We start from the raw sequence: 15,786 nt of genomic DNA, 5'->3' as shown, positions 1-15,786 counted from the left end.
AATGATTACATCTGCTTTAGTTCAAATGTTGAAGGAAGAAACCCTGTGTGTTATCAATTAAATTTTATATTAAATGAGTACATAAACTATTTGATAAATCCATTAAAATGGTTGTAAAAAACACATCAGTGGTGATTTTTTAAATAAAAAAGTAATATTTATTTATAGAGCCATTGAATCAACTCTAGTAACACATGCTTTAAAAAATTTCTTAAAGAAATAGCCTAAAATAAATCAGCATTACAGCTTCTTGTCTAAATTAAACCCATTTCGGTTCTATAGATTGAAATACAGAATATGTTTGTCTCATCTGCATCTTACTTTGCTGCTGTCTTTTGGTATGATATTTAAAAATGCATGACTGACGCTGCTTATGTCATTAAGCATTTTTATTGAAAAAAATTATTGCATGAAACTACATTCCCAGGAACGACTTGAATAATGAAAGGAAGGGAAAAAAAAAGCTGCATTGCATGTTCAATAGTGCAATTCACTTATCTACTGTATAATATAAAACACTTTTTTTTTACAGAGAATACAAAACAAAATAACTAGTTTACAGGTTATACTAGCCAGAGTATTATTTAGTTTCAATATAAACTAAACACTTTGAAAAATGAATCAAGTGGCATATTTATTTGTTTGCTTTTTTTGCAAAACTGCATAACAAACAGACATGTTCAGTGTTTTACAGAGAGGCTTTCATAACAGGGAAACAGTTACATCCGATTGGCTGGTCTCTCCTGATCACTTTTGTCCCTCTCCTGTACAAAGTGAACTTTTAAAACTAACCCTAGGTGAGATTGAATTGGAATTCCATCTTGTAATTGGTGGAAGATGCAGCTGGGGAATCCTGGGTTGTTGTTTTTTTACTTTTATAGAACGCAAGTTGACCTGGAAGCTGAATGCATATTGAATCCTTCTAAGGGATGAGGTTGGGGCAATGTAGGAAATCCATGATCGGAATATCTCACTTTTACTTAATGTTAAAGGCCAGTGGAGTGGGCAATTGGATCAGGGTCTAGACATTAGGGGGGGGGGGGAGAGGAAAAACCCTTCCTTCCAACATTTTCCTGATTTAAATTGCCCACCTTTAAGCTGGAAAATAGCAACTTCAGAAGACAACTTCAGTAGGGAAAATGGTGCAGGTAAAAGGCTAACCCAACCCTCATTTAGTGTTGATTCTGTCTTAGGGTGCCTCCACATCTGTTTTTAATGTCTTCTTTTTGAACTGTCTTGCTGCAGGCTCAGACATAGTTTTGTGTGGATCACACCAGCGGGTGTTCATGGAATATACTTTGTGGTTTGACAAAAGTCCATAAATAAACCCCTTCCTCCTATTTTACTTACTGGGGTAAGTACCTCACTGTCTGATTAACACATATCTTAAAATTAGCATCCTGAAATGAATTGTTTTACTTAGAAAACATCTCAACGTTTGAATGGAATTGAGTTTCAAAGAAATAAGATGCAGGTCAGAACTTACAATTTGCTGTACTTTAGTGGCTATTTGGAATGGCTGCATCTTCCAGTGCTTGGGGGCGGGGGGAGGGAGTTCTTACAAACCGATATCATGACAATCCTTTCCACTTGTTGTTTGAATGCTTCTGAAACTGACAATGCAATGAAAAAACCCCCACACCAGACCTGTTCTTACTGGTACTGACAAAACAGGTGTCGTATTATGTTGTTAGAAAGCCAAGTTTCACAACATTTCAGATAGGGACAAAAAATGGTCAGCTTACCACAGAAAAGGTTTCCCCTATCTGTGAATGCCTAAGTACCATGTGAGGGTTTGACAGATGTGTTTGCCTGGAGGAAAAGGGCTTCTCAACCTGGGGGGAAGTGCCTGTGAACCTTTCCAGAAAAGCAAAGAAAAGCGGGCTTTGCTTCCGCACATCCTCCAGCTGGCCTCAGAGCTTCAACTCCAGATATTTTGGGGAAGAGGGAAATGGGAGAGCAGGGAAAAAATGGGTGTTTTGAGGCTTCTTAGAGGGTGACCCCACTTTATGTGATTTCGGTTATGTGCATGGGGGCTTGGAATGTAACCTCAGTGTATGTGGAAGGATGCCTGTACTTGTAACTTACGTTTCTTGTGAAAACAATTAAAATGTCCACAAGCCTATTACAGCATAAAAGGCTGTACAAAAGCTGTAGACAGCCTCTGCCAACTTGATGCCTTCCAGGTGTTTTGGACTACAACTCCCATCAGCCCCAGCCCATGTGGCCAATGGTCAGGATGATGGGAGCAGTAGTCCGATAATATCTGGAGGGCAACAGGTTTGGGAAGGCTATTATTGTAAGGAATGTGAAAATCAAATTAACAATCATGTGCTGCGTCAGCCAGACCTTGATTTCCGCAATGTCTCTCATAAGATATGCAATTAGGCTGCTGAATGGGAATTGTCATTCTAAATTGCTTTTTGAGCATAGGACAATGACTTTGCAATTTTAAAAGGGAAAATGACACCTTCTTCATTTCCGTTCCAGATAACCAACAGCTCCGACAAGGTCAGGAACGATGCTGAAGTTCTTGAGTCTGGAATAATGGATGGATCAAGGGGTTGAGATGTACGGCAGAAGATGCCGCTGTATTCAGCTGCGGCGTGAACAGGGTAGGAATAAAGGCTGCGTGGGGCAGAGGTGGGATTGCCAGATGGGATGGGTGGATGGGAGTCGCTGATACAAAATGGAACGGGTGTCCCGCCAGGAGCGCCGAGTGCGTGGGCACGAAGGCCGGAGTAAAGGGCGAGAGTGAGAATGGAGCAAAAGGCGATGGTGAGAATGGATGTATATGAGTCAGGGAAAGATGGCTGCTGTGAGGATGTACTCCAGTGGACAGGGCAAAGCTCTGCAGCAGCGTGTGGCGGAGGGTGGCAACAGACGAGTGCTGCTGAACAGGGACAGCTGGGGAGGCAGAGAAGGCAGCTGGTCCTGGGGCGGGCACAACCTTGAGATGCTTTGCCACAAGCTGTTTCTGCATATGCTGCTGGGCCTGCAGCTGAAGAAACCTATATTTGTCTATCTCATCCGGGGAAAAGGTTATAGGCTGCTGCGTTAAAGGAGAGGGGATGCACTTACTGTACGGCTCAGTCTTGTTTTCTGTTTCACCGGATTTATGCATAGCACTGTCAGAGTAGCAGTTCAGATCCCCTTCCACTCCACACAAGTCTACACCTGCATGGTGTTCTTCTTTGGTCTCTGTTAGGTTGGGAACAGCAGAATATCCATGAGAAGGAAAAGCACCAGGAAAACCATTTGGCACCGAGTCACAGCTTTGTAGTAGGGGCTGCATTTCACCAGCTAAGAGATCCGGTTGATGCTTTGTTGCAGTGTCCTGTGCCATATTCAGGGCCTGATAACCTAAGTCGTTAAGCAGGCTATTGCCATAGTTAGTGCTAGCTGTCAGAATAATATTATCTATCGCTGAAGCTTCGGCTCGCTCTGTGCCTGTGCTGCTTTCCACGGAGCCAGTTCCATTGTTCCACCTGCTGCTCGTATCAATGTGAAGGGCTTTCTCAAGCAAAGGTAACATTGCTTCACTATCCACTGATGATGCACCTTTAACACCTGGTTGACTATGGGGGAGATCTTTCTCGCAGGTATTTGAAAAGCTTTCAGTGTTCTGAGTTTGCTCCTGGTTTCGCTTTGATTTCACCCTCTCTAAAAGGAGTTTGGCGGTTAATGACTTCTTCCCCACTGCTTTCCTTCCTAAGTGGTTGATGGAGCAGCTTCCAACTTGTTTTGATGGACAACTTTCATTCTGGCAGTCTGAGTGTGCAGAGTCTGATTTTCCTGGTTCAGCTCTGTCAGTGCTTTTCATATCCTTTTTGTGTTTGTTCCAGTCATGCACCAATTCTTTTGCAAGGGATCCCGAACTGCTGGCTCTTGATCTGGTGCAGCTTGATGATCTTTCGCTGCTTCCTGAATCTTGGGTGGAAGAACCTTTGGAGCTGCTGTAGCTCCTGCTCCTGCTGTGTTTACAAAGAGGGTGTCTGTTCCTGCTTTGCTTTGATACATCTCTTTGTAGTAAATGTCTATATCTCGAATGTCTTTGATATTTTGCCATATGCCTGTGTGCACAGTTTCTAGATCTTTGACTTGTTTTGTTGAAAAGGCAGCCCCCATCTGCATCATCAGAAGATGAAATGCAATTGTGCTTTTTGTGTTTACATTTCTGCCTTTCAACCGGCTTTTGTTTCCTTTTGCAGCAAAAAGGCAAATGACTTCTGCTGTGATCACTTGATCTGTGACTAGAGTAGCAACTAGCGTAACTAGTTGCACTGCTAACAGAAGTGTCAGAATAATTAGACTGTCTGTCAGAAAAGGGCTTTTGCAAAGGAGTGAATTTCCAGCAACCAGCAAAATTCCCATTGCCTTCTTTTCCCATGGACTCCCTGGGTGAATCTAACTTGTATCCAAGAATGGAATCTTTCCCGCTGTCACTTATGTCACTGCTGCAGGTGACCAAATCCAGGTCGGTTTGTCTTTGGGCATACATTAAATCACATTTTGCACATTTTTGCTTCTTTGTTCTAGACACCAAGGGATAAATGCAAAGGTTTTCAGTTACTTCCTCCTGTAGAGTTTTTTCACAGTTCTGCAACTGCTGTGCTAAAGATCTCACATGCATTGTTGTGTGGGGACTTGTTGCTCTCGTGTAACGCCTTTTTGAGCAATCAAGGGGTGCAGGCACTTCAGGTAGGTTTTCATTCAAATCATCTGAGATGTACTTTGGAGCACTTTGACTCATTTCATTCTCTGTGTCTGAATCCAATTTTGGCCGGGACTTTTTGAGGCTTAGAGCTCTTTTCTTCTTCTTTGGCTTCAAAGACTGATTATCTTTTTCACTGGACAGTTGCTTGTTCTCAGTTAGATCTGAGGCGTCATTTCCATCTATGTCCATAGTTCTTGTTGAGTGCTCATTAGGACTTTCTTCCTCGACTTCATGATGCCCACTTTCTCTATGAGATAAGGAGAGCCGAAAATCAAAATACAATGGATTACAACCATAGGAAATGGAGGGTTCTGTTTTTGTAAACAAAAGAAGTTCTGTGGGCCACCGTAAGGCTGTCCTGCCATCTTTGCTCAGTACATGAAGAAAAGGCAATGCTTTAGGCTTAATTTCATGAACCAGTGCATTATCCCTAGGCATTTCAGCATCTGCATTGACAGCTTCTGTACAATCAGAAGATTGTTTGAATACACAGGGATTGTAGTTTCCCTCACATTGATGTCCTTGCTCAGATGATCGTTGGGCTAAGGACTCAGAGACACATTCTGATAACAGGCCATCACTGTGCTTGTAAGTGTTTTGCTGCATACAAATGTTATTCGTTTGGCATTGAGGTGTAACAACGTTTTCCAAGGATTTCTGGGTCTCGTTCAACTCTCCTCCTTGTTCTTTTGCACCAGGAGACCCAGAACAATCCAAATCTGGAAGATGTAGTTTGTCTTTACGAAATGAAGTATGAGTTTCTGTTTGCTCTCTGTCCTTGTACTGATTGTTTTCTTTCTGCAGTTGATTTTTCCGAGCCAGATTACAGGAGGCGAAGCTGTCTGGGTGACTTTGAATGGTGCCTAACCGTTTATGCACATTTGCTTTCCTCTCGTCCCTCATATGTATACACGCACGGCACTCTTCGGAAGTCTGCTTTGCTTTATGCCGAGGGGATCTGATGCAGTCATATGCATCTTCCATGTTCTCACTGAAAACGGATGCTGATGACTCAAGCTTCAGGTGGACTTTTTTAGAGAATGAAAAGGACACCCCGGCCCGATTGCAGCCATTGGTGCCACAGGAGAATGCGGGAGAGATGTGGCTTCTAAGGAAACGGTGTGTCTCTATGCAAGACTGGTTCTTGCTTAGCAAAAGTTCCTGCTGCTTCTCTGAAGTGCTGCTGGTGATGCTTTTTCCTTCAGCTGTATTCTTGACTTTGCCTTCTTGAGCTAACAGAAGTTTATCTTGCGGCGTCGGCTCTTTTTCTACAACCACTTGGGGAGATTTAAACGCAGGTCTGCATTCAGCAACGCTGGAAATAAATGACATAATAAAATCACTTGATTTACAAATGAATGTTAGATTTCAGAAAGTAGTCATTTTCACTGAAGTATGGGGTTCCATCCAAGGCATCTGCCTGCCTTTGCCCAAGCAGGTGGTCTGCGTCTTTCCTCCTGGAGCAACCCACTGCCCCAAGAGGAAAAACACAACTCACCTGTTCAGGGGAAGGCAGTCTGAGCTGCCAATACATCATGGCAGCTGTGGAGCCACGATGTATTGTCAGCTCAAAAAGTCTGAAACCACTATTGCGATGTGAACACCATTTCGGTTTCAAGGCAAGAAATTGGAGTATTGCCCAGCTCTAGAATAGACATGACTAACCTAGATTCATTGATTTCAATGGCTCTACTGTGAATAGAACCTACTTAGACACAGCCCGAATACTGCACACTGTGGCAGGCTGACCACAGTGGTATGGTAGGTGAAGTGCCCTTAGTAATTTTGCCCTGCTGTGTCTTCAAGAAGCCTTTGGACTACATATTGTACACTGTACTGTACAGTACCTGTACTTACTAGTTTAGCAGTCTGCAGAGCACATGCTTCGGATGAAAGAGTTCTCGGCTTCAGTCATCTCCAGGTGAAAGATTTCATGCGGCAGGGAAAGAAAAGGTGATGGAGAGTCGCTGCCAGAGCAGGTGTATGCAAGATAGACCAACAGACTGACTCGGTATAAGTAACTGAGTGATACAGTATAAATTACCTACTGGAATCCTCTCCATTTCTGTGTTTCTTTCACAGTAAGGATGCTATTTTAGTTCCCTGGAAGGAACTATTTGGAGAGTTTGTATATGTGCAGAGAAATGAAAATAAGGATTTCTAGACTAAGCAAATAAAGATTTGGGGCTTATTTCCCCCCTTTTCCTAGCAATTTTTACAAATTGCTAAGAGCATTAAACTCAGATCTGTTTTAATAAGGTGAAATGATCTGTTAGTGAAATATTAAATATCAGATCTGAGAGAAACAGGAGGCCAGTTTCATGCACTTTTCTTTTCCTCCTCCAACATTACCTGAACCCTTTCAATCTTCAGAGGATGTGTAAGTGACCATAGAGGAGAAGGGGCAAGAGGGGGTATATCATCCCATTCCAGAAGCATTCAGAATGATGCTTCTGGTCTTACTGAACTGTGCTGGTGGGCAGTGAACCTGCTATTACTGTGCGGTAAGACAAGGAGACAATGTAGGTCTGTCAGGTTCCTTCTCATTCCATTTACAGTGATGGCAATGCAAGTGTTTCTCTTGCTCTCTGTGATATCACCACATCACCAGTTCTTATGGGTTTTGTGATGCTGTGACATCATTACACCAGTGAGATGATCTCTGATTAGTTTGGCTCACACAGCAAGGAAAATCTGCCCCCCCCCCCACTAAACAATAATGGTGCCAAAGCAGCTGTTGGGAGAGGCTACAAGTCTGAAAAGCATGGGGGAAAACAGGTTTGTTTGTTTTTTCTGAGGAGGGGATAATTTTTTCCAAATCTTATGGTTTTGGACTGAAAATGTTTGCTCTTGAAAACTCAGCACAGCACTATTTTTTTAATTAAAAATATGTCTGTTCTGATCAGATTAGAAAGAGGATAAAAACCCCAGCCTTCAAATGCCAAGGAATTAATGCAGGGATTCCAATTTTATGGCAAGGATGTTTTGGCATCACTGATAATTTAAAAAGGGCTTGCAGGGCATGTGATGATTATCTGTGCATTATATAAAGCAGGAGTAAAGTTCTTCTGGGACTTCTAGGGGGGTGGATATGAGATTAAAATGTAATACAAGTTCCAGATGCTTACCATTCTGACTGCTTCCGCAGCTCAGCCAGCTGATGGAGTCGCTTGAGTGCTTTTTCCTGTTTCTTCTCATCTTTCCAGGATTTTGAAGCCACGTTCCGTGCAAATTCCCTTTGTTTTAGCTCTTTCAGCCTCTGTGTAAGAGAAGCACAAGAATAAAAGATGATGCATCTCTTCATAGCACGTTGATGCTTTTGTGTTTCTACACATAACCAGACAAGATACAGGAGGCAAAGCTGATAAAATGCAATTATAATGTAATAAGTAATCCCCAGTGAGCAGAGGGGTTGGGGGGTATATTTATCCGTCAGCTTGACTCAAACTCACATCTCTGTCTAATGCACTTTATGGTAGAAGAGCTGCATCTCCAAACATGACTGTTACAACCAGATGCAACAGGAAAAACAACAACCCAGAAAGCACCAAGAGCAGCTGTAGCATTAGGCTGTGTACCAGAGGTGCTATGCACCCTGAACTGGTTTCGTGGGGTGGCATTTGAAATTTCCCTTGCAGTCTCTGGCACCAAGTTTAGGGTGCATAGCACCTTATTACTTATTAGAAGATGCAAACTCTTTTCCAGTGAGAATGTTGCATGCCAGGCGTAGCATGATGTTGCATGATGGCGTAGATACTAGCCAATAGGTATCAATTTTACTCACACAGGCATATGAAATAGCTCTTTTGTATTATCTTGGAGAAGTGGGGAGAAAACAAAGTCAATATTTGGTTTGAATTGTTTCCCCATAACCTAAACCATTACAGCATAAAGCTATTTGGCTCCAACAACAAATATATGAATTTTTGGTACCATTGCTTCTTTCTCTAGCTCCTTGAAAGATTTCATCAACGGTGTCTCCGAAAAATTTTACACATCACTTGGGAAGACAGGCAAACTAATTTCAGTGTACTGAAAGAAGCAAAGATCACCAGTCGAAGCAACAATTCTTCAACATCAACTTTATTGGACTGGTCATGTTGTTCGGGTGCCTGATTATCATCTACCAAAGCAAGTACTCTATTTCCAACTCAAGGATGGGAAGCAAAATATCGGTGGACAACAAAAGAGGTTTAAAGATGCTCTTGAGGCAAATCTAAAAATATGCAACATAAGCACTGATAACTGGGACACACTGGCCTGTGAGCGCTCCAGCTGGATAAGAGCCTTTACCAAAGGTGTCATGGACTTTGAAGAAGCACAAACGCAGGGTGAAAAGGAGGAATGAGCTAAGAGGAAGGCACATTTGGCAAATCCTCACTGTGATCAGCTGCCACCCAGAAACCTATGTCTCCACTGTGGAAGGACGTATGGATCCAGAATTGGCCTCCACAGTCATTTATGGACTTGTTCATGGAAAACAATCTTATTTGGCTACGAGTGATTGCCAAAGAAGCAGCAACAGCAATTAAATATACTCTGCATATGGTTTATTTGGAAACAACCCATAAAGGCTGAAATAACAGATATGCACATATTAAAGGGCAGACATGTTTTCCCCCTAATATTGTCCATATGCATAGTTCTATTCCAATCAAGTATTTATGGATATCCCATGCTGTTTGTTTCAGGTATCTTATGGTTGATTCCATGCCTTGGCCAACCATATTTTACTATGCAGTTGTCCATGAGAATTAGTTGACCTCAGATGGGCTTGCTTGAATGCAATCCATGAAATAAATTGTATTGTTCAAAATGTACCCAAATGGAACTAGCTGAATAAATCTTCAAATCTTTCTCCAAACAACATCAACAAATGGCCCAGCTGAATGGGCACAAATATATATATACAATAGTAGCATTTGTATGGCTAACCATGTACGCAAAAGATGCTAAGCTCACTAACAGGCACTGTTGAACAGTATCGAAATAATTGCGCTCATCCATAAGGGCGCTCAAGCAAGGTAGAGAGCTTGGGAATTAACAAGTGTGCAATTACATTTTTTCATGCCATTAGGTACCTAACTGGCTGGCTAAACCTAGTCAAATGTGCCAAAGTATGATTTATTTTACAAAATTTGACTCCTTTGTTCTTTGGTTCCTATGAATAACAATTGCAAGACATTTGCAGCCTGATTGTACCAGCTACTGCACTGGCAAATAGGTGCATAGGATTAGATGGAAGGACTTCTGCACCAGCACAACCTGCGGCATTACTTGGGTACCATAAGACCATCCAGGACATTGGCAAGCACAGGCACATATGACAATATCACATTGCTTGAATTAACTGCTATTTGTATGCAAAAACACAAGACTTGGTAGGGAGGTTGAGTTGGCAGGCTGGGCAAGGGGAGGGGTGGGCTTCACTTGGTCCCTGTCAAAGCCCACACCTCTATAGACATGCACATTTGCACCCTGGAAGTACACAGAGCTGATGCACACCCCTGTCTCATACTTAACATGTGATGTACACTTTGCAGAGTTGAGCATTGGTTTTTTTTAATAGGTTTAAGCATGCTTACATCTACACTTTAGCCCGAGAGATTTTCTTGACATTTCAAGTGTCAGTGCAAGTGCAGAAAGCATTGAAGTTCATCAAAGTTTCCCCCTCTTCTGTGCAATGTCCCAGCTTTGAATGGGATAATATGGAGCTCTTACATAGACTGGAGAGCCAACATCTGGTTGGCCAGGTGACATAAGCCATGCCTGCATCTGATTGGCTGAAACTAGCCAATTGGCAAGACTCATCTAACCTCCAAATGTACTTCTGCATCATATTCTCCACTACTTTGCTAGTTTTGACTGTTCTCAAATGTTTTAAGAGAAGGCTGGAGTCCTATGCATTCTTACTTACTAGATAGGAAGTCCTACTAAATAAAGTTGCTTTATATTTGAGTAAAAATGCATGACATTGGGCTGGAAGGATTTCCGGCAATTATTCAAACCTACAATTCCAGTTTTACATCTTATTTCAAAGGTGGATGTACATTTTCCTCAGAAAGACGATGTATATTAGACACAAAACACAATTTTAAAATCGTTTTAAATTTTCCAAATCGACACAAACCATGCATTAATATAGTAGAGCCAACCGCGTGATTTGTAAAATGTCTTCAAAATCCCAACCATAAAATGACTATGATAAAATTATTAAAATGCATAATTGGAATGTATGTCTGAGGCATACAGCATTAGCCATTTAAGCAACTGGCAGAAAGAGCAGTAAGAGAATTTGCTTTCACCATGGTAACTGGCATTCTAAAAATAACTTTGAATGGCTATTAGTTTTCAGGATTAAACGTACGAGAAAGGCAACTTTAAAATTAACTGATGCATTTCAATTTGTTCCATGGAATCGCGATTTAATAATATTGCTATGAAATTTATTTAAGTGAGTAGATGCAATGAGCTTTGTAGTAAATTTTGCACAGTAGCACCCACTCGTCTCCCACTGCTATTCAGGCCCTATCTGGTCATTTTCTGTCCCAGGGCAAAGTTCCCTCTCCCTCCAATGGGACACTCTCCAGAGAAATCTAAGGGCTCATCACTAATCAAAATAAATGGGACTCTGTCCAGTTCATTGGATGAGTGAACCATCCTCATGCATGCAAATGATGGTTATGCCAAAGAAAACTTAAAGTAGGACTTGTGTCTCCAGGTTCAGCTGCAGCTTCCCCGAAGTATCTCATTTCTACATTCTATTCAAGATGTCACAACAGTGGAGGCAGTTGTTCAGTGTCTTACTGTCAGGGATAAGGAAGGAGTGCAGAGTAAGGAACTATTCAAATGAACTTGGCTCCTAAGATAAGTTAACAGAAAGAAGCTCACAGAAGGAGAGTTCCCCACCCATCCCTCATGTCTATAGACTCCTGTGTCCCAAAGAGCTGCTCTGGAGGGGCACATTGTTGCTTATTAGTTTGTTCTCATGGCTCCTGAGACAACTGGGGCCTGGAGGCTGCCAGGTGAGAGCAAATTACCCCAAACAGGACTTGGATCCTAAAATGATGTAAGGAGTTCACAGAATGAAAGTTTACCATCCTCTCCTCTCCCTAGCAATCCCCTGCACACGTTGCTCAGGGTAGGGGCTCATAGGAGAGGCAGTGGTAATACATTGTGTTGTGTTGTTGTGTTATACATACATATCCCAGCCACTCTGGGTGGCTCCCAACAGAATTAATGATAATAGTAATAAAAAAGTGATAAAACACCAGATATTAAAAGCTTCCCTAAACAGGGCTGCCTTCAGATGTCTTCTAAAAGTCAGATAGTTGTTTATTTCCTTGACATCTGACAGGAGGGTGTTCCACTACCGAGAATGCCCTCTGCCTGGTTCCCTGTAAACTCACTTCTCACAGTGAGTGAACTGCCAGAAGGCCCTCGGAACTGGAGGAGTATGTATAGTTTCATACATAATTGTTGGGATGAAATCACAGAAAGTCGGAAGTGACCACCAGTGTCATCTAGCCCAACCCCTGCAATACAGGAACCTTTTACCCAAGGTAAGGCTCGAACCCTCAACCCTCAGATTCAGAGTCTCATGCTCTACAGGCTTCATTCATTATTAAGGGTGAGGAACGCCAGGTTGGTGCACATCCACCTGCTGTAGGGCTACCCCCGTCAGCATGGCGCTCCTTCATCTTCACCGAGCCTTGTCCCACTCCAATGAGGCGGGTCACAGGTGGCTGTGAAGTAGAAGCAGGGACAGGAAACATCCATTCTGTGAACTTTTTAAAGCAAACTTTTCTTCAGATGCAAGTCATGGTGACGGGTGTTAGTGTTAACCTTCATATACCAACTCCTTGTTTCATTTTGCCTATTTTATTTCTAAAGACTTACGGTATATCACACCCTACTTTCTACTTAAGGAGTAGATACAGAAATAATATTTCAAAATAAAAAACCCAATTTAAACCCACCATGGTTTTTTTAAAACAACAACAACAGAGTAATAATTCTAGTGCAGGTTAACAGGAGACAAAAAACAATCATCACCCAATGGCCTTTTTGAACAGCCATGTCTCTGCTATGTTTTATGGAATTTCTAATTGCTACCAAGCCTTTAGGCTGTGTCCATTTGGTGAATAAAAAAAAGAAAGAAAGATAAAAAGCTGCTCATTCAGTGATCTCTGGTGATAGCAGAAATCTCCAGCAAGAAGCTGGAGCTGTAATGGGAAAGGGTCCCAGGTCACCTTTCAACTGGCACACAACTCTGTCTCCTGGTAAAAGTTTCAAGAAACCAGGTGACATGAAAAGTACCTGCTGGTGGTCATTCATACCTGCTACTATAGTTGTGTGCTTTTGGGAAATGCCTTTGTTTTAAATTTGCTGTCCGGGATCTAATTAGGTCTTCAAATGAGTTTCTAATCTTTTAATTGCTCCTTGGAAATTTGTGTGTAGGGTGCAGACTTTTCCCCCTTCCCTTCCCTTTCCGAAACCTTATATTTTGTTTACACAGTATCTTATTTTCCTTTCTTCACATGCACAACCTCCCTGCCAACCTCGCTAAATCTGAATTATTTACTGTTAAAAGGGAAAATGGTTGAGTTTAAATACCAAAGCAGAACTACAATCCCCTTAAAATATGCACCCGCACAGATTCAACATGCTGATAGTGACTTTGTATCTTTTTGGCTTAGGGGAGCCACAGTGATATGGAAGATTATGTTGAAAGACAAGGAGAAATAGGACAGCTGAATCCTCTTCAAGTTGCTCTTTCATTTCTGAAACAATATGTCATTGTAATTTTTGAGTATTACTGGGATAGCTCAGGAATAACTTTGTGCAGTGGGATGAACTATAGAAAACTGATACATTGAATGACAAACATTTCACAGCCTTTGATTAAACCACGTCCTATTCGTTTCACTTGACTAGTAGATAAATACAGTTGCATATATATTGCTGTTCTGCATTCCTTTTCAGGCCAGTGTTGTGAATACTTTATTTTAAGGGCCTAATTGGCTTCTAGCCCAAAGATAACATGCTGACTTCAATGACAAAGATCCCAATAAGGTAGGATTGTGTGTAATTACCACCTGTTTTGCTTCTGCTCATGGATTCAGCAGCTTATCTGCATGGAGCGTTGGCTGATACAGGAAAGTGAATGCAAACAATGGGTCAGATTCAGACCTGGCCTTGCTTTGAGGAGACCCAGGAAAATGAACAGGGAAAGTGAGCCAAGACCAACCTAAGTCCCATTGGTTTAAATGGGCCTACTCTAAGTGTGTTTAAGTTTGGATCCAACACATTGTCAGAAAATGAAGGCCGGATGCTTCTGAGAAGTCTGCATTTTGTTGAAGTGTATTCTGGGAAGTTATATGGAAGGGAAAAAAAACAGGCAAGAACAGTAGAATAGCCCTGTTGGATCAGACCAAAGGTCCATCAAGCCTTTTTGGGTCCAGCAGTTGCCTTCAGGTACTGAAAGCAAGGCACGAAGGCAGAATTTGCTCATTGCTTCTCCCCAGCATCTAATGTACTCCCCAGCATACTGCTTCTGAACATGGGCGATGACCATGTTTAGCTACATTCCACCCTCAAAAGACTTCCCAATGATTATATAAGCAACCTCTCCAGTCAACCAACAGGGTGGTGCTGTTCCTTGTCCTCAAGTGTTTGACTAAGGTTCTGCTATTGTATTGAATTCCCTTATTGCATATCTTAGGGAACTTCCTAGAAAGAACAGATCTATGCTGGAATCCTGTGCTGTTGGTTTTAACTCCTGCAACACAACTTTTAATGTGTGGAGCTGGCTTAGGAAAACTCCTCAGTGGACTAGATACATAGGAAGCTCATGTGCACATGAAAATCACCGTATTCCAGCTGTATGATAAGAAGGCTCTAAGGGATGTTGCTATTGCAGAGAGCAGTGGTCCATAAAAAACAGATTGAATCAAAGTTGCAAATGTTAATTGAAAATGGAATGGGAATAAATTGATTTTTGCACATGTAAAATCTCTCACTTCCTTTAACAAGTCATGCGCTGTTAACCCCATGCAAAGAACTGCCACTAGGGCACTGACATTTCTCTTGCCCATTGGCCACGCTGCGTGAGACTGACAAGAGTTGGAATCTAACAACATCTCGAGGGTCACAGGCTCCTCATTCCTACAAGCAGTGGAGAGTACACTAGTCCCTTCCCAACTCCTAGTAGTAAAGCACACTTAATTGTGAATTATTATAACTAATTATATTGTTTTCCTTACAAGCTGGGCTTGCTCCTCAAGTTCTTCTGTTGAGGTTCTTTCTGAGTGCTCCTACTTTGGATGCTGGCTGGCCACCCAAGGCTGCTTTGTAGTATTGCTCCATCTCTTAAATTCTTTCTCCAAAGACATTTGTCAAGTGTCAACTTTACTATCATTTAGAAATCCAACTGATTTTTTTTTTTTTGGGGGGGGGGGGTTACTCAAGCTTTTGATACCACATCATTTAAATCAATAATTTTAACTAATGACCTGCTGTTTTAACCACTGTTTTGTGAGCTGTGATTTGGTCTTTGTGGATAAATTAGTTTTGATTAACATTATTACCCTGTCTTAAATATCACCAGCTTCCTTATAGTCATTGAATATTAGGATATTTTTTAAAGACAAGTATCTGTCTGTAATTGTATAGTGGTATGTTACTGTTTGGAACGCGGGTGGCACTGTGGGTTAAACCACAGAGCCTAGGACTTGCCGATCAGAAGGTCAGCGGTTCAAATCCCCATGACGGGGTGAGCTCTCATTGCTCAGTCCCTGCTCCTGCCAACCTAACAGTTCAAAAGCACGCCAAAGTGCAAGCAGATAAATAGGTACCGCTCCGACGGGAAGGTAAACGGTTTTCCGTGCGCTGCTCTGGTTCACCAGAAGCGGCTTAGTCATGCTGGCCACATGACCAGGAAGCTGTACGCCGGCTCCCTCGGCCAATAAAGTGAGATGAGCGCCGCAACCACAGAGTCACCACGACTGGACCTAATGGTCAGGGGTCCCTTTACCTTGATGTTACTGTTCACACACCCCCTCCATGTT

General features: G+C 42.1%; 1 protein-coding gene and 1 long non-coding RNA gene across 6 annotated transcripts in view; one reads left to right on the top strand and one right to left on the bottom strand.

Annotated features, from left to right (window-relative positions):
- Positions 1-210: 210 nt before the first annotated feature.
- Positions 211-9,179, top strand: LOC308459663. Of its 2 annotated transcripts, none has more exons than XR_013978265.1 (3): positions 211-1,354; positions 2,491-2,615; positions 8,669-9,179. It is a non-coding gene; the product is annotated as an uncharacterized lncRNA (long non-coding RNA). The 2 variants fall into 2 exon arrangements; XR_013978266.1 differs by lacking the exon at positions 8,669-9,179 and adding an exon at positions 5,522-5,636 and having other exon boundaries at positions 213-1,354.
- The window catches only part of ZNF804B (zinc finger protein 804B), a 294,257-nt gene continuing 280,231 nt past the window's right edge, over positions 1,761-15,786 (bottom strand). For all 4 annotated transcript variants that reach the window (XM_080975194.1, XM_080975195.1, XM_080975192.1 and 1 more), the window contains 2 exons: positions 7,846-7,976; positions 1,761-6,032 (listed from right to left, as the gene is read on the bottom strand). In XM_080975194.1, coding sequence (XP_080831320.1) covers positions 2,513-6,032; positions 7,846-7,976 — 3,651 coding nt within the window. In that variant the 3' untranslated portion in view covers positions 1,761-2,512. The remainder of the gene's footprint in view (positions 6,033-7,845; positions 7,977-15,786) is intronic.

The sequence above is a fragment of the Podarcis pityusensis genome (assembly GCF_964106645.2).
Source record: "Podarcis pityusensis genome assembly, chromosome: 12".
In the NCBI taxonomy this organism is placed as follows: Eukaryota; Metazoa; Chordata; class Lepidosauria; order Squamata; family Lacertidae; genus Podarcis; species Podarcis pityusensis.
The sequence above is the reverse complement of the archived record's forward strand: the minus strand, read 5'-3'. Positions and strand labels throughout refer to the sequence as shown.